Source organism: Patella vulgata, chromosome 4 (assembly GCF_932274485.2).
Source record: "Patella vulgata chromosome 4, xgPatVulg1.2, whole genome shotgun sequence".
In the NCBI taxonomy this organism is placed as follows: domain Eukaryota; kingdom Metazoa; phylum Mollusca; class Gastropoda; family Patellidae; genus Patella; species Patella vulgata.
In genome coordinates this window covers 31,724,668-31,744,741 of record NC_065882.2, presented here as the reverse complement: position 1 = coordinate 31,744,741, position 20,074 = coordinate 31,724,668, and the positions used below count along the sequence as shown (strand labels likewise).

Here is a 20,074-nt window from a genome sequence, read left to right as displayed (position 1 = left end):
AATGTAAGTTTATAACCCAAAGATCTCAGTTCCTTTCGATATTGTAATTTCCTGAATTATGACCCTTAATTGTAGGAAAAATCGCAATATTAGCTTGTGGACCCTATAGAGGTCATAATTTTTATCCGATTTAGAACAAACGTTTTAGTATATCGCCATTACACCCTAAGGACAGCTGCGTTCGAATTTCGTGAAAATCGTCCCAAAACTGACAGACAAAATGGCCGCCCCTCGTTCTCAAATAGCAAAAAAATATGGTATATTAAGGTTGTGGACCCTATAGAGGTCACAATTTTTATCCGATTTTGTTTAAACTTGAAATGTAAGTTTATAACCCAAAGATCTCGGTTCCTTTCGATGTTTGCGCATATTGAAATGTAATTTCCTCAATTATGGCCCTTGATTGTAGGAAAAATCACTTTCTTTTTAGCTTGTTCTCTATCCATCTCTCGAAAATGTGGGCGTATCCTGCCTGGCAGCCGCTGGTTTTTTATCTCCTCGTCTACCTGTATCTGTTCTGTCTCGTTCTTCCCATCTCATATTTCAAAAATAGATAATGCAGAGGGTCGACCGATCAGTCTCCTTAAGTAATACTTAGCATCGTTGTGAAGCCGTGAATCTCTAGTTTATGAATTACCGATAATCCCAATTTTAACGAATACAAACAAGCTTTAAAACCCATACAATACGTAAAAATGTTCGGTCCAGACACCCGGCACGGCCCATTGTGGTATCATGGCTGCGTTCATTACCCTATCTGGGGTTCGGATTCTGATACCATTCGGGTACCTGAAAATAAAAGTAGACCTATCGTACACACAAAACCTTATTTTAATTGAGTCATGTTACGAGGGTCACAGAATATACGTTTAGCTGTGACAGCTTCTTTGATAATCAAGAAACTAAACTCGATTACCCAAGTGGTGAGATTAAAAAATTTTATTCCCATAAAAGTTTAATATACAAGACCTACATTACTAATGTATGGACTATTCTCTTTCGTTCTAAATTATAACACCGAGAGAAATATTAAACAAAAATTAACAAATATATGGCGTGGTTGTTATGTGATTTTTTTATAGAACATAACGATATCTTTAACTTGCTTTTCCTCAAACAACCTCAAACGGATATAGCTCAGTCAATTTTATAGTTTAATATTAGTTATCTTTTTAAATAAAGCAACCAAACTCCAGTTGCCTTGATACCAAAATATTTCCAATATGAACCCAGAATAGCTCAGTCAATTGTATAGTTTAATATCAGTTATCTTTAAAATGAAGCAACCGAACTGCAGTCGCCTTGACACAGACAATTCTTGAAATGGTCGGGTTGACGTTTGAATTATATGGGTTTTTATTAGGGTTTTTTTTATCAGGAATCGGTTTGTAATATGTTGCAAATCTGAAGATACCAATAATAATGTATATAGATATTCACACGGTTGTTCAGTGATCAGAATTTCAGCTTGTATGTACGTATATGAAATTCATTATTTCTGTTATCTGCTATCATATTATCTGTTTCAATAAAATTAGTGAAAACAGATTTGTGTTGATCTTTTTTTAACCATTAGTTGTGATTCCAAATTTAATCCATAAAATGATTCCAAATTTAATCCATACAGTGATTCCAAATTTAATCCATACCGATATCAAAGTGCCGCAAGTCCCAAAACATGTGCCAATCCGCATGTTATATAACGAGAATAAATATAAATTGTAAATTAAATAACACTACACATTGTGCCGTACTCTGCAGACTACGGCGGTAATCGAAATCGCCGACAAATATTCCTATATTGTTGACTGCCATCCATTATTGTTTAAAAACATTTCCCGATTCGAGAATATTAGTAAATAATTAATTAATAATTTATTCAGAATGTAGCGATGATACTCACTAACAATACTCACCAGAAATTTATATAGTTAATGATTTCACGCTCTACTGGCATCAGGTCCAGTTACTGACGCACATCAAACATAACTGGCGGTTTCACTCTGATAGTGACCCAGAGCTCAAACAGTGACGGTTTCTTAATTAGTCACGCTTTTGTCAATTTCTCCCGCACGCGCCTGACTAGTGATATGGTCGGCTTAACTCATGTTTGTTTAATTACTCACGTTATTTTTACATACTGACACAAGTAAGGAATACTAACCAATTGACTTAAATACTCGCCTTATGATTATTACTGACCATTTATAGGAATACTTACGTACGGTGCAAGTACGTATATTGCCATCGCCCCAGTCCGTCCGTCTGTCGGTTCGTCCATCCATTAGCCGCTGGTTGATGAAAAATTAGACCAAAATCACTTTGACAAAATGGGAGTTTGAGAAAACCTGTGTATTTAGGAGTTGCTGGGGAAATCGGAGTAATCGTTATAAAAATGTGAAAATTGAAACATAATTAGTCTTGAAGTTGAATTGCATGAATTTACAGCTACATTTCTGATAGTTTTACTATGAAATGGAATAGAGCATCACAACCCCCCCCCCCCCCAAAAAAAATGCGTTTTTATACGCCCACATAGAAATGTGGACGTATATTGCCATCGCCCCCGTCCGTCCGTCTGTCGGTCCGTCCATCCATCATCCACAATTTCTTGTGAACGCTGTAAAGCCAAAATTTATAATCCATTTGTTTTGATATATGTTGTTTGCATAAGTGAGATGAAGAAGGTAACATCTGATCTTTGTGAAATTTATGTGCAATATTTAAATTAGGGAAACGAAGAAGCTTTTTTAATTTCAGCAATTTACATTTATTACTTCTAGAGTTATGGCCCTTGTTTCACTTTGTTTAACCTTGTGAACGCTCCAACGCCAAAAATTATCATCCTATCTCTCTGAAATTTATATGCATTATTTAAATTAGTGAAACGAAGAAGCCTATGGAATTTAAGCAATTTTTGTTTATTACGTCAAGAGTTATGGCCCTTGTTTCACTTATTGAAAATTGTGAACGCTCTAACGCCAAAAGTTATCATCCGATCTTTCTGAAATTTATATGCATGATTTAAATTAGTAAAACGAAGAAGCCTATTGAATTTCATCAATTTCCGTTTATTACATCTAGAGTTATGGCCCATGTTTAACTTTGTCGAAAGTTGTGAACGCTCTAACTTCAAAAGTTATCCGCCGATCTGTATGAAATTTGCATGCGTCATTTAAATTAGTAAAGAGCCGAATCCTATTGAATTTCAGCAATTTCCGTTTATTACTTCTAGAGTTATGGCCCTTGTTTCATTTTATTGAACCTTGTGAATGCTCTAACATCAAAAGTTATCTGCCGATCTGTATGAAATTTACATGCGTCATTTAAATTAGTAAAGAGACGAATCCTATTGAATTTCAGCAATTTCCGTTTATTACTTCTAGAGTCATGGCCCTTGTTTCACTTTGTTCAACCTTGTTAAAGCTCGATTGATGAAAGTTATCATCCAATATGTATGAAATTTATATGCATCATTCAAATTTGTGAAACAGAGGTCTATTGAATTTCAGCAATTTCTGTCAATAATTTCTAGAGTTATGGCGGTTGTGAATCTTGTGACAAAAGTGATCATCTAATCTGTATGTGTATGAAATTTATATTCATTATTTAAATTAGTAAAATGAAAAAGCCGGTCAAATTTCAACAACTTCCAGAGTTGAGATCCTTGTTTCAGTTTGTAGAACCTTGTGAACCCTCAAACGGCAAAAATTATAATCTGATCTGTATGGAACGGTCTTGTAAAGGCCCCCAATTACCTACAAAGGAATAAATATGGGACAACCTTTGTCGACCGCCCGGACGATTTAGCTACTGTGGCCGTATGTTTCGTTGCCTGGCAACCTATCTTTCAAAACATGAAAAAACCTTTCTTTGGTGAAAGTCAAAAATCGCAATTCTGAGCCTCCATTAAAAAAAAAACCTTTCCATCCGATTTTGAATCTGTAAAAAGTTTTGTAAGAAGAATGATGAGACCTACTTGAAAAGCTAATAAAATCAAATGTATAATCATAATCTCAAAACCACTTTTTATACGCCCACATTGAAATGTGGTCGTATATTGTCGTCGCCCCCGTCCGTCCGTCCATCCGTCTGTGGTCCACAATTGCTTGTGGACGCTCTAGAGGCTAAAGTTAATATCCGATTGACTTTAAATTTATATACAGTGTTTAAGGCCATGAGACGAAGAAGCCTATTGATTTTCAGCGATTTCCGATAATTACTGCCATAGTTATGGCCCTTGATCACTTCAAAAAATCTTGTGGACGCTCTAGAGGCCAAAGTTAATATCCGATTGACTTTAAATTTATACACAGTTTTTAAGGTCATGAGATAATTACTGCCAGAGTTATGGCTCTTGATCACTTCAAAAAAATCTTGTGGACTCTCTAGAGGCCAAAGTTATTATATCCTATTGACTTTAAATTTATACACAGTGCTAAAGGTCATGAGACGAAGAATCCTATTGATTTTCAGCAATTTACGATAATTACTGCCAGAGTTATGGCCCTTGATCATTTTTAAAAATCTTGTGGACGCTCTAAAGTTAATATCCGATTGACTTTAAATTTTATACACAGTGTTTAAGGTCATGACAAGAAGAAGTATATTCATTTTCAGTGATTTTCGATAATTACTGCCAGAGTTATGGCCCTTGATCACTTCAAAAAACCTCGTGGATGCTCTAAAGGCTAAAGTTAAGATCTGATTGACTTTAAATTTATACACAGTGTTTGAGGTCATGAGGCGAATAATCCTATTGATTTTCAAAGATTTCTGATAATTACTGCCAAAGTTATGGCCCTTGATCACTTTGAAAAATCTTGTGGACGCTCTAGAGGCCAAAGTTAATATCCGATTGACTTCAGATTGATACACAGAGTTTAAGATCTTGAGACGAACAAGTATATTGATTTTCAATGAATTTTTATGACTTGGAACAGCTAAATCCATGATACAGTATTAAAAGTTTTGTATACAAAACGTTACCATGGGGCAGAACTTTATAAAAACCAAACAAATTCTAATGGTTTTTCTGAGTTGTTGCTCTTAATCAGATTTTAGTGTATTATAAATGTTTCATTACCGAAAAAAGTAAAAATATGCGACAACTCTTGTTGACTGCCCGGACGATTTAGCTGCTGTGGGCGTATGTTTCGTTGCCTGGAAACCTATCTTTTACCTACCTATAGTTTCAAATTCTTTGTTTCAATAAGTGGTAATGCTGTCTTATCTTCTCATAATCCTTTAATCCATGACTATGTGTTTTAGTATAATTATAATCTATTGTAGGATTTATACCCAGCTTTTTGTATACATGATGCTGGCCAGGATTTAGATCGACTGCCAACAGCCTCAACTTGTATGAATTTATTAAAACTGCCACACTTTACAGAAGAAAATCAACTACGACATAAACTTTTATACGCAATTGAATCAAATGCTGGATTTGAATTAAGTTAATATATTGTATAAGATATATTTTATGTATGCTACGATCGTATATATAAAATATTTTTATACGCCCACATTGAAATATCAATCAGATATTGACTTTAGCCTGTAGAGCATCCACAAGCAATTGTGGATACCGGACTGATGAACGGGCGCACGGATGGACAGACGGATGGACGGGACTGACGACAATATACAACCACATTTCAACCACAGATGAAGACGCCTATTGATTTTCAGCGATTTCGGATAATTACTGCCAGAGTTATGGCCCCCGATCACTTCCAAAAAATCTTGTGGATGCTCTAGTGGCTAAAGTTAATATCCGATTGACTTTAAATTTATACACATTGTTTAAGGTCATGAGACGAAGAAGCCTATTGATTTTCAGCGATTTCCGATAATTACTGCCAGAGTTATGGCCCTTGATCACTTCAAAAAATCTTGTGGACGCTCTAGGGGCTAAAGTTAATATCCGATTGACTTTAAATTTATATACAGTGTTTAAGGCCAGAGTTATGGCCCTTGGTCACTTCAAAAAATCTTGTGGACGCTCTAGGGGCTAAAGTTAATATCCGATTGACTTTAAATTTATATACAGTGTTTAAGGCCATGAGACGAAGAAGCCTATTGATTTTAAGCGATTTCCAATAATTACTGTCAGAGTTATGGCCCTTGATCACTTCAAAAAATCTTGTGGACGCTCTAGAGGCTAAAGTTAATATCCAATTGACTTTAAATTTATACACAGTGTTTAAGGTCATGAGACGAAGAAGCCTATTGATTTTCAGCGATTTCTGATAATTACTGCCAGAGTTATGGCCCTTGATCACTTCAAAAAATCTTGTGGATGCTCTAGAGGCTAAAGTTAATATCCGATTTACTTTAAATTTATACACAGTGTTTAAGGTCATGAGACGAAGAAGCCTATTGATTTTCAGCGATTTCTGATAATTACTGCCAGAGTTATGGCCCTTGGTCACTTCAAAAAATCTTGTGGACGCTCTAGAGGCTAAAGTTAATATCCGATCTACTTTAAATTTATACACAGTGTTTAAGGTCATGAGAGACGAAGAAGCCTATTGATTTTCAGCGATTTCAGATAATTACTGCCAGAGTTATGGTCCTTGATCACTTTCGAAAATTTTGTGGACCAATATTGTCCTTCAAATTTATACTCAGTGTTTAAGGGCATGAGACGAAGAAGCCTATTGATTTTTAGCGATTTTCGATAATTACTGCCAGAGTTATGGCCCTTGATCACTTTGAAAAATCTTGTGGACGCTCTAGAGGCTAAAGTTAATATCCGATTGACTTTAAATTTATACACAGTGTTTAAGGTCATGAGACGAAGAAGCCTGTTGATTTTCAGCGATTTCCGATAATTACTTCCAGAGTTATGGCTCTTGTTTGCTGCAGCTGTGTTAATGTATATACATGTCATAACCAATATTTTTGTAAATATGCATTATAATGTATCAAAAATTTTATGTTTTTGTGTGTTTTCTTGTTGTTTATAGTTTTGCTTGTTGTTTGTTATTTTTTCAATATGTCCCAAATATACTATTCAAAAAAAGTAGGGGATATTTGATTTTCGGGGCATAATACTAAAATATGCAAATGACTACGAAAAAAGTCACTATAGAACCTAACAGAAGAAACATTTCCAGTTACATGTGACGCCCAAACGCACCAATAGCTACCGTATGGAATGCAGGTGATGCTTGGGATCATCATGGGGGTCCAACCCAAGATTTGCACGACTCTGACTTTGAATGTTACAGTCATTGTGGCATTGAATTCCAGGGTGGAAACATCAGTTTAATTGTTTTAGTGACCAGAAAACATATTTTGATATGCGTCGGCTTACCCAAAATGAAAGGTTACGTGCCCTTGGCATGCTACAGATCGGCACAACACAGGCGGTTGTGGCGCGGACGATGAATGTTTCTCAGTCTGTCATAAGCAGGCTATGGTCCAGATACCGTGATACACAATCTGTACAAGACAGACCACGCTCAGGTCGACCAAGGGCGACAACTCAAGCCCAGGATCGATTTATCCGTACCTTGGCCTTGAGAAATCGTGTCATCACAGCAAATCAGATCAGCGCTCGTCTTCAAACAGACACTGGTGTGAGAGTGAGTGGCCAGACGATTCGGAATCGACTGCATAGGGGTCACCTTCGCGCCCGACGTCCTCGCGTGATCCCTTGTTTGAGAGATCATCACATTCAGGCAAGACGTCGTTGGTGTAGGGATCGTCAACACTGGCATAATCGACGCTGGAGCAATGTGATGTTTTCAGATGAGTCAAGGTTCACTGTTGATTTTTTGGACAGACGTAGGAGGGTGTGGCGTCGTCGAAACGAGCGCTTCCAAGACGTTAACGTCATCAGACATGATCGATTTGGGGGTGGTTCTGTTATGGTGTGGGGAGGCATCACTGTTGCTGGAAGAACGGCTTTACATGTTGTTGCAGGGCGTGTTACAGGCCAGTACTACCGGGACAACATCTTGGCAGTCCATGTTGTGCCGTTCGCACGACGTCATGGCCGCCGTTTCATCTTCCAGGATGACAACGCAAGATGTCACAGGGCCAGGATCGTTACAGGTTACATCCAACAACAGAACATCACCACATTACCTTGGCCAGCACTGAGTCCCGACCTCTCCCCCATCGAGCATGTCTGGGACATGCTTGGACAGAGGTTACGTCAACGTCAACAACGTCCTGCCAATGTTCAAGAACTTGCTGCTGCGTTGCAACAGGAATGGGACAATCTGGACCAAAATGACCTTAGACGTCTCATTAGGAGTATGCCACGTCGGATCAATGCTTGTTTGGCAAACAGAGGAGGATTTACCCGTTACTGACTTGGTTGTGATGCTGTGGTAACTTTGCTGTTTGACCCCGGGTATCATTTTACCCTTATAATGGTCAGTCTGTGCCTTACTTAGTCTAACGATCATTTGGAATAAATCGATGAATGTGAACTTCATTTCATTTTGTCATTTGTTTCTTCGTCAGTTTCATTAGGTGACTTTAATAACACTTAAAAATCAAATATCCCCTACTTTTTTTGAATAGTATATTATATCTATGACCCTTTTAGTTTCTGGTGATATTGAAAGCAATCCTGGCCCTCCCCGCAACTACCGAACATAAATTGGCAACCTATTAGTCTAGCGGCAGATTCGACCGATCAAGCTGGACCGAACACAAATTGGCAACCTATTCGCCTAGCTGCAGATTCGCCCGATCAAACTGGCAACCAGACCTGTCAACTCTACCGCATCACGCGGTAAAGTGCCGCGAAAAGGCCTCATGTACCGCTCTACTGCGGGGTAATAGATTTCTACCGCATTTTTAAACAGTTTTTTAATTTTCTCGCCCAAACTATGGAACTAAGGGAAGCAACTCTTTGCATGTAAACAATAAAGATCGCGACCATAGATATCCTATTAAAGACTAGATCGACATGACGTCACGGACAGACAGCATTCCCCGCCGCCATATTGGACAAATGAGCTGTCAAAATATGGCGTCCAATGGCAATGGAACTGTCAAAGAATACAAAGGGACAGGGTGTTACGCATATAATTGCTACAATTATCGAAATCAATTCACTAAATTACAGGGATTATCATTTCACAAGTAAGTAACTATACTTATTCAAATTTTATAGCAATTAGATCTAGTTTAATAATAATCTTGATGGGCCAAGCCGAACATAGTCTGCTGTCATACTCTAGCCTGGTGGACCTATATAGAAATGGATCGAAGATGTTTATGTAAGGCCGAAGTTCTGAATCATATAGGCCTAGGATCAGTTTGAAACTTCGGACAACCAACACATGTATCTATCGATGAAGTTACGCTTCACAGAACAGGGTTAGCGAAGTATAGAGTGTAGGCCTAAGGCCTATCAATCTGCATGATTGACATACTTATTCAACCAGCGGTACTTTATGTTATGAGGATTTTTGCAGTGTCTATACAATTAAGTTTTATAAACAAATGTTTTATTCCAGATTTCCAGACAAGAAAAAACATCCTGTAAATTTTAAAACTTGGATGACTTATTGTCGTTGGGAACGTGAGGCAGGTTCTGGATCTGTTCTATGTAGTGACCACTTCACAGAGGATAATTTTGACCGCACTGGGCAAATCGTCCGATTGAGGGATGGGGCTATGCCCACCCTTTTTAATATTCCAGCTCATCTTCAGGTAAAACATCTTATTTGTTATTTTTTGCTCTTATCTATAGATTTTGAAAAAAAGTTATACCAGTTAATTATTCTTCAGTGAAAGATAAAAAAAAAATTGTTTGGTAATTAATTTAATTTTTTTTATATTTTAGATTCCAATAGTAAATGAAAGGAAAACTGAAAATTCGTTGCAGGTGAGAGAATACACAAAGGCCACAAAAGATTTCCAAGAAGAAACTGTCCCAAGCATGAAGCCTGATGAACATGTAGAATCAGTTAGTAGTCTATATTTATAGTGTGTTTAGTCTATATTTATAGTGTGTGTGTTTAGTCTATATTTATAGTGTGTTTAGTCTATATTTATAGTGTGTTCTTCAGCTTCTTGTATGAATGTTTTATTTAAATATTGAAGCTAATATATTTATAGTATATCAGGCATTGTAGAAATTCCATTAAAATAGTCTATCTTGCTGACAAGATATGTTATTTAGCACTAAATTAGTTAATGAAATGTAATGGGATTTAATGTCCTACTTTTCTGCACCAACCGAGCAAATGAAGGCCGCTTACGCCATGCAGTGTGCTATGATGAGGGAAATTTTGCCCGGACAGCAACGCAACTCCCTACTCTTATTTCGAATGCCAACTGTCAGGGTCTCTTTAACGTGCATGCCAATGTGTGCACGAGATCTCAGGGTCTTTTTTATCCCATCTGACCGACTTGATGCTGTTCCTGGCCAAACCCTCCGTCCATAACTGACAAAGGGAACCCACACCAGAAAAATCCAGAGGGACTAAACTAGTTTACAAGCTTTACAAACTGCCTGTGAGTTGTCCTTGCAGTAGTCTATACTTGATTCGATTACCTCATTTTCATAAAAGTAAGTTATTTTTTTTTTGTTTCATAGGATCACAATTATTCAGTATCTCCAATGAAGTGGAAACGTAAACTGTATGCCACAAGAAAAGTTAGATGACACGACGAAAAAATTTAAAAATGCGGTTAAAAGGGAGCAGAGAGCCAAAACATCTTGCAAGAAACAAACAGATAAGCTGTATGCAGAAAACCATATCAACATTGAACTGAAAACAAAATTAGACTCCTTTGGGGGTAAGAGATATACTTCTTCCTTTTATTGTGATAATGAATAATTAAAATTTCCTTCAGCATAACCCTTTCTATCAAGTTTAGGGTGACCCACCATAAATAAATATCTCCATATATCTCGACAATTTCGCCACAATATTTATATATATGCCAAGCCTCAAATCAGTTTCACACAATTATAGTCACTAAATAAACGTTCATGTTGTACTTAATAAGCTATGACCATTAATCATCTATAAATAATAGACTGAAAACTGGTTCCATGTGTCGTCCATAACATCCAGACACTTTTGAGTAAAAGATAGGTTACGTGCCGTTGTTTTGAAATTAGAGTCGCTTAACCAGTCTATCGACCATTCTAAGGCTGATTGACAGGTCGGGATAATCAAGACTACTTTTTTACGAAACATAACAGAAAGCTAGAACAAGAAATTGAATTAAGAAATGAGCACGTTAGCTAGCTCAACAATTGTTTTAAGAAGCTTGTAAAAGTAAAATGAAACTACTGCTAGTATCATGTTCCTGTCTAACCTGAGTGTTTCAGAGATAGTATTTGTACTAAATCAAAAGATGCCGCTCTTAACGGTACAGTTAATGATAAAGCGATTTAAAAAATGAAACGAACGTAATTTCTAAATCTGCTGTAATAACCAAGAAGCTTAATTTTACTGCTATTCAAAATCGTCAACAATAAATGTGCACGCTTCAGTGGTAGTCTCGAACTATCAGCGGTTGACTGTATTTCTGTAGGTGCATGGGCCACCCTATCAAGTTTCATTGTTTTCTATATGTAAGCTTACACATGTATATACATATAATTCCCCATGAGCTTTATGCAGGTATCCTACATATAGCTATAATGTCTTTTAATTTATTTGTAGACATGCCATGGGAGTTGTTTAAGAAAGTTACATCCCACTTCTACTCGTTGCCACTGGCAACCTTTGATAAAACTGTCCTGTTTATTTGCAATACATGCATAAAAGTATCCGCGTATCAGAAATGTACAGAAAGAGTACTGTTCATTTCTGATACACAGATACTTTTATACCGTTTTAGATACCTATCAAGCAATATGTAGCAGACGTTTAGTCCGACCCAGATCGCAATTGATAACGATGGCTCTAACCAATGTACATGAAACAACAAGTCAAAATCATAGTAACAAAACAAAATGGGGGGAACTACATGGCAGTTCAAAAACATATACAATGACATTAAATTAACATAACAACATATTAAAAAAATCAATTATTATACATATCAATTGGCATCTATTTCATAATTTGGTTTGATTTATATTAATATGCAAAATAAATAAATTAGAATATTGAATAATTATTTTAATTAATTGTGATGATAGAAGGCGCAGTTCTCTTGCTGGACACTTCACAGGCATTGAAAATAAGCAGGATGAAAAAAACGCCTAGAAAGTCATAAACTTTATTACAAATAAATTTTAACGGAAGAACCATCCGCCGATGCATACTTTCACCAGGAATGACCCACGTTTCGCATTTCCTTTACACTACATTTAATAATATCGCAGTCCTCTACGCCATAGACAAGTTGTTTTGACGATGTGGTCTAAACAAACACGTGATTGTTTTACGCTCAGAGTATCATAGCAAGACGCACGTGTAAATACTACTCAGGTCGTCTCTCCACTGCGAAATCATTCTACCGAAAATCGCAAGATGTCACCAGAGAAATATACCAAGTAACTATCTTTCATAAAATCTATATCAAGATTAGTTAATATTGCGGTTACTTTTTTTTAAATAAAGTATAAATATTTTATTGACTTAAGGTCAGGCAACGAAACATACGCCGACAGCAGCTAAATCGTCAGGGCAGTCAACAAGTGTTGTCGCATATTTTTACTTTTTTTTCGGTTATGAAACATTTATAATACACTAAATTCTGATTAAGAGTAACAACTCATGTAGTAATTATCAGAAAACCATTAGAATTTGTTTGGTTCTGCCCCATGCTAACGCTTAGTATACAAAACTTTTAAAATCATGGATTTAGCTGTTCAAGTCATAAAAATTTACTTGTTCGTATCAAGATCTTAATTTCTCTGTATCAATCTGAAGTCAATCGGATGATAACTTTAGCCTCTAGAGGGTCACAAGATTTTTCAAAGTGATCAAGGGCCATAACTTTGGCAGTAATTATCGGAATTCTTTGAATTAAAATCAATAGGATTCCTTGTCTCATGACCTCAAACACTGTGTATAAATTTAATGTCAATCAGATATTAACTTTAGCCTCTAGAGCGTCCACAAGATTTTTTGAAGTGATCAAGGGCCATAGCTCTGGCAGTAATTACTGAAAATGAATAGACTTCTTCGTCTCATGACCTTAAACACTGTGTATAAATTTAAAGTCAATTGGATATTAACTTTAGCCTCTAGAGCGTCCACAAGATTTTTCAAAGTGATCAAGGGCCATAACTCTGGCAGTAATTATCGTAAATTGCTGAAAATTGCTTAAAATGAATAGGCTTCTTCGTCTCATGGCCTTAAACACTGTATATAAATTTAAAGTCAATCGGATATTAACTTTAGCCCCTAGAGCGTCCACAAGATTTTTTGAAGTGACCAAGGGCCATAACTCTGGCCTTAAACACTGTATATAAATTTAAAGTCAATCGGATATTATCTTTAGCCCCTAGAGCGTCCACAAGATTTTTTGAAGTGATCAAGGGCCATAACTCTGGCAGTAATTATCGGAAATCGCTGAAAATGAATAGGCTTCTTCGTCTCATGATCTTAAGCACTGTGTATAAATTTAAAGTCAATCGGATATTAACTTTGGCCTCTAAAGCGTCCACAAGATTTTTTGATGTGATCAAGGGCCATAACTCTGGCAGTAATTATCGAAAATCGCTGAAAATAAATAGATTTCTTTGTCTCATGACCTTAAACACTGTGTATAAATTTAAAGTCAATCGGATATTAACTTTAGCCTCTAGAGCGTCCACAATTGCTTGTTGACGTGAAAAGGTGCATACATAGATCAAAAGCAAGTGCCAATAAAATATGCTCAATAAGAAAATATTTTTCTTTTCAGTTGCTGTCTCATGTTAGATGCTATGTCCATCAGAAAACAAGTGGATTACAACCAACACAATGGCCATTTCACGGGGTATGTTTATTTAGGTTATGGAGAAGATGAAGAGGTTGAAGCCAAAGAAGTATTGGTATTTATGGTTGTGGGAATTGGAAAGCTCCTGTTGGATACTTTTTTACAGGCGGTTTATCTGCAGAAACACAAAAACAACTGGTCACTCATTGTCTTAAAAAAAATAATGTATATTTGTAAAGCGCCAATCCATCCACAAATGCATGCTCTAGACGCGTACTATGTACTCTATGGTTACTATTTACACACAAATCCTGATCCACTCCAACTAAAACGCAGTGGTAAATAGATGAGTTTTTAATTTTGTTTTAAAAGATTCAAGTGATGGAGTTGTTTTGAGATGATGGGGTAAGGAATTCCACAAAAAGGGTGCACTGTACTGGAATGTTCTAGAACCGAAAGTTTGTAGATTGTACTTTGGAATGCGTAATAAGCACATATCTTGTGATCTTAAGTTACGGGATGGTATGTAATGGTTTATTAGCTCTGATAGATTTGCAGGACTGGAACCGTGAAGACATCTATAAACAATACAAAGAAGTTTGTAGTCAATTCGGGAGTAAAATTGGTAACCAGTGTAGTTCCTTCAATATGGGTTTAATGTGAGATCGTCGGGATGATTGACTAACTATCCTGGCAGCATTGTTTTGGGTAACTTGAAGTTTAGAGAGTAGATTTTGGTAACTTGAAGTTTAGAGACCGATAAGGATACTATTACAGTAATCCAATCGTGAAAACACTAAAGATCGGACAAGTGTGTGAGTAGCATCTTTTGTTAGCAGGTGTCTGATATAACTGATGGATTTCAGATGAAAATAACAGATTTTGCACAGATTGGTTACATGAGCTTCCATTGTTAGGCTTGAATCTAAAAAGACACCAAGATTTTTAACCCTATCTTGAGTTATTATTTCTGAGTCAGCAATAATTAATGTTGAGGAATCAAGTTTCTGCAGATTATGTCTTGTACCCACGATCATTACTTCCGTTTTATCATCATTTAGTTTAAGCATGCTTGAGGTCATCCAGGTTTTAATTTGCTGTGTGCATTTTTCTGTTTTAAGAAAGGAATCTGTTTTACTCTCTGGTGGAAAAATATCTATGACTTGCGTATCATCAGCATACGAATGGTGCGAAAGATTGTGATTTTCAATTATAGAGGCTAGTTGGCTGCTGTAGAGCACAAAGAGAACAGGACCGAGCACCGATCCTTGGGGGACACCACAGTTCAAGGAAGTTTTGTCTGATAACTCATCACCGATTAGAACTGACTGGGTCCGATCTTTTAGATACGACCTAAACCAGTTTATGGGCATGTCTACAACCCCACAGCATTTGGATAGATTTTGGAGAAGTCTCTTGTGATCTATAGTGTCAAATGCTGCCGACAGGTCCAGCATTACTAGTGAGGCAATGTTATCACTATCAACAGCTCCACGCAAATTGTTAACCACTCTGAGTAAGGCAGTTTCGGTACTATGATTTTGGCGATAGGCAGATTGAAATTTATCAAGTTATGAATTTGTAGCCAAATGTTCCTTTAACCTTATGCTTACAGCCTTCTCTAGAACCTTGGATAGAAAAGGAAGATTGGACACTGGGCGGAAATTCTTGAGCACATCCTGATCAAAGCTGTCATTTTTATACGCCCACATTGAAATGTGGTCGTATATTGTCGTCACCCCCGTCCGTCCGTCCGTCCGTCCGGCCGTCCGGCGTCCACAATTGCTTGTGGACGCTCTAGAGGCTAAAGTTAATATCCGATTTCAGATAATTACTGCCAGTTATGGTCCTTGATCACTTTCGAAAATTTTGTGGACGCTCTAGAAGCCAAAGTTAATATCCGATTGACTTTAAATTTATACACAGTGTTTAATGTCATGAGACGAAGAAGCCTATTGATTTTTAGCGATTTCCGATAATTACTGCCAGAGATATGGCCCTTGATCCATTTGAAAAATCTTGTGGACGCTCTAGAGGCTAAAGTTAATATCCGATTGACTTTAAATTTATACACAGTGTTTAAGGTCATGAGACGAAGAAGCCTATTGATTTTCAGCGATTTCCGATAATTACTGCCAGAGTTATGGCCCTTGATCACTTCAAAAAATCTTGTGGACGCTCTAGGGGCTAAAGATAATATCCGATTGACTTTAAATTTATATACAGTGTTTAAGGCCAGAGTTATGGCCCTTGGTCACTTCAAAAAATCTTGTGGACGCTCTAGGGGCTAAAGTTAATATCCGATTGACTTTAAATTTATATACAGTGTTTAAGGCCATGAGACGAAGAAGCCTATTCATTTTAAGCGATTTCCAATAATTACTGTCAGAGTTATGGCCCTTGATCACTTCAAAAAATCTTGTGGACGCTCTAGAGGCTAAAGTTAATATCCAATTGACTTTAAATTTATACACAGTGTTTAAGGTCATGAGACGAAGAAGCCTATTGATTTTCAGCGATTTCTGATAATTACTGCCAGAGTTATGGCCCTTGATCACTTCAAAAAATCTTGTGGATGCTCTAGAGGCTAAAGTTAATATCCGATTTACTTTAAATTTATACACAGTGTTTAAGGTCATGAGACGAAGAAGCCTATTGATTTTCAGCGATTTCTGATAATTACTGCCAGAGTTATGGCCCTTGGTCACTTCAAAAAATCTTGTGGACGCTCTAGAGGCTAAAGTTAATATCCGATCTACTTTAAATTTATACACAGTGTTTAAGGTCATGAGAGACGAAGAAGCCTATTGATTTTCAGCGATTTCAGATAATTACTGCCAGAGTTATGGTCCTTGATCACTTTCGAAAATTTTGTGGACGCTCTAGAAGCCAAAGTTAATATCCGATTGACTTTAAATTTATACACAGTGTTTAATGTCATGAGACGAAGAAGCCTATTGATTTTTAGCGATTTCCGGTAATTACTGCCAGAGATATGGCCCTTGATCCCTTTGAAAAATCTTGTGGACGCTCTAGAGGCTAAAGTTAATATCCGATTGACTTTAAATTTATACACAGTGTTTAATGTCATGAGACGAAGAAGCCTATTGATTTTCGGCGATTTCTGATAAGTTCTGCCAGAGTTATGACCCTTGATCACTTTGAAAAATCTTCTGACGCTCTAGAGGCTAAAGTTATCATCCGATTGACTTCAGATTGATACACAGAGTTTAAGGTCTTGAGACGAACAATTATATTGATTTTCAATGAATGTTTATGACTTGAGCAACTAAATCCATGATGTTAAAAGTTTTCTATACTAAACATTAGCATGGGGCAGAACTTTATAAAAACCAAACAAATTCTAATGGTTTTCTGATAATTACTTAATTAGAAGTAAAAATATGCGACAACTCTTGTTGACTCCCCGGACGATTTAGCTGCTGTGTGCGTATGTTTCGTTGCCTGGCAACCTATCTTTAAGAAGCGGAAGAACCACAGCTGATTTGAATTTTGCTGGAAATACACCAGTAGCAAGGTTGTTATTTATCAACAGAGTGATAAAAGGTATAAGTTGATCCAGAAGTTGAAATATTAAAGGAGTGGGAATTGGATCAGTAAGACAAGTTGTAGGTTTAGACGACTTGATGATTTCTTCTCTTATTTCCTTTTCACTGAAAGGCCTGAAACACTCTAACTGCTGGCCGCTGAAGAATTTGAATTCCGACTCATTGTCTGTGTTATTTGTGGATGATTTAAGCCCATGACGAATTTTCTCTATCTTATCGAGGAAGAAGCTATTAAATCTATTTGCAAGATTTAAGTTAGAATCTGTATTGGGAAGTTTAGATTCTTTGGGACAACCAAGAAGTGATTTTAGAAAATGGTGTATTTTTCGAGGATCCTTGTAGCAGTTCTGAATGTATGTTTGACAATGCAATCGCTTAGCGTGCTGGATGGCTTTCAATGAGTTCAATTTCGATTCATGGTGAATTTGACGATGAATTTCTAGATTTGTCTGACGCCATTTCCGTTCCGCTCGTCTACGTACACATTTTGACTGTTGGACATCACTGTTATACCACGGTGCATTTCGTATGGTAATTGTTTTAGAGACAGTAGGTGCATGTTTATCTAGCAATTCAAGGAGAGTGTTATTGTAGAGGTCTACTTGTTCATCAACATCAGTCAAGGGTTCTAACACAAGCTTAGATCTGCACAAATCAGTTTTCAAAAAATCCCAATTAATCCCTTTAATATTCCTACAAATAATACTTTTTTGTGGATTACGAGATTTACACAAATTTAAGTTAACAGTAATAAGGAAGTGGTCAGATATTTGCCTATCTTCAACTTGTATATCTTGCACCAAAGAGGAATCACAGGGAGTAATTACCCAGCCCAAAGTGTTTCCTGACTTGTGGGTTGCTTGGTCTATGTGTTGATTATATCCTGTATGATCAAGCAGAGATAACACTTTTTTTTAATCATGCTTGTTTAAATTATTGAGCTGAACATTAAAATCGCCAAGTATCAATGTATTTATTTTAGAATGTACAGACAAAAGAGAAGAGAATTCTGTGTGGAAATCTGACGTAGAAAGTTTATTTCTAGAAGAAGGTGGTGGTCTAAATACAGATGAGTGTAAAACATTTGGTTGTTGTGGTGATTCGCAGAGATAGTTGTTCAAACGTTTTGGCTTGGACTCTGTCCTTTGTGGTCTCAACTTTGATAGAACGTTTATGAATAAGGGCTATTCCCCCACCAGTTGTGTTGGATCTTGCAAGGTGGATACATGTATAAGACAGAGGTGTCATGGCAGCAATATGAGATTCATCACCATATGGCCTAAGCCATGATTCTGTGATAACAAGAATATCTTGGTCATTTTCAATAATCAGATCAAAGATTTCTGTAGTCTTATTACGGCATGATTGTGTGTTCCAAAGTTCTATTTTAAAACATTTGGGTTGATAGGCAGATTTTAGTTTGTGAACATGCACATTTTCCTCATCTGTAATTTGTGTATTTACAGGGGGGAGGGGGGTATTTATCCTATGCTTCTTTTTGGTTCCAGATGCACATCCACATCTTGTAGGTTTGAACTTTTTTATACTCAGCCAAATTAAAAACTTGACGCTTGGGATTTTTGGGACTAGATTTTCAATATTTGGTTTAAGGCAACTATTTTAGTGTTATGTTGTGCACAGACGACCTTGACATCAACAGAAAGCAAGAATACGTCTCACCGAAAGTCCTTGACATTGATAACGTTCGTGATGTCACAATACCCCCCAAAATGAAATTCACAGACTTGGAGAACAATCGGAATAAAGTGTTTAGTAACGGTTGTGGCCTCCTCTAGCATCTCGTACTGCCACACGTCTTCTCATGGATCTCAGAACATTAGTAAACACTATCCGAGGAAGACGTCGCCACTGCTCAGCAAGAGCATGTTGAAGGTCCTGCAACGTCAGTGGTGGATTCACTTGCTGACGAACACGTCGACCCAGTTCGCCCCAGATGTGTTCAATAGGATTAAGGTCGGGGCTAAGCGACGGCCAATCCAGGATTCTGGGTAGCAATTGCTGTATGGGGTCGAGCATTGCCTTGTTGAAACGTTAGTCCAGGCCCATGTCTTTGCATAAACGGAAGAAGAACAGGTTGCAAAATCTGATCCCTGTACTGGACAGCATTTAAGTTCCCTTGAAAAAAACAATTTTAATTTGTTTTTCCAGTTCAAGTTACGTGTGCGTGTTCAGTTTGAGCATATAAAGATGAAAAACCTGAAAAAACATGTGCAAACACAAACTCGTGAGGTCAATCGATGCAAGTTTGCTTAAACTAAACACGCACACGTAACTGGAAAAAAAAATTAAAATTGTTATTTTCATCCTTGTTAGAAAATGACGCGCCTTTCAAATGTAGAACGTCTATGTGCTATAGGTAGGCTCTATGCTGGTCAGTCTGTGGTCACTGTTGCAAGAGCCTTTAATTGTTCACGCCAGACAATAATTTATCTTAGAATGAGAGTGCTTCAAACTGGAACTATTGCCGACCGCCCAAGGGCGGGAGCGCCACGTGTGACGTCACTCCAGGAAGATCAAGCAATACGATTACGTCATCTTAGAAACAGATTTGTCACTGCAACCTCCACAAGTAGAGATATGTTTGGTGGATGGGTAACTGCACAAACTGCTCGAAATCA

General features: G+C 37.1%; 1 protein-coding gene and 1 long non-coding RNA gene across 2 annotated transcripts in view; both read left to right on the top strand.

Annotated features, from left to right (window-relative positions):
- Window positions 1-6,944, top strand: part of LOC126817143 (ubiquitin-protein ligase E3C) — a 477,264-nt gene extending 470,320 nt beyond the window's left edge. Inside the window, exon 25 of the mRNA XM_056100098.1 lies at window positions 5,293-6,944. Coding sequence (XP_055956073.1) covers window positions 5,293-5,463 — 171 coding nt within the window. The 3' untranslated portion in view covers window positions 5,464-6,944. The remainder of the gene's footprint in view (window positions 1-5,292) is intronic.
- Window positions 6,945-8,291: 1,347 nt separating this feature from the next.
- LOC130012542 (uncharacterized) lies at window positions 8,292-19,168 on the top strand. The gene is made up of 4 exons (XR_008787991.1): window positions 8,292-9,684; window positions 9,818-9,940; window positions 10,574-10,776; window positions 13,852-19,168. It is a non-coding gene; the product is annotated as an uncharacterized LOC130012542 (long non-coding RNA).
- Window positions 19,169-20,074: the final 906 nt, after the last annotated feature.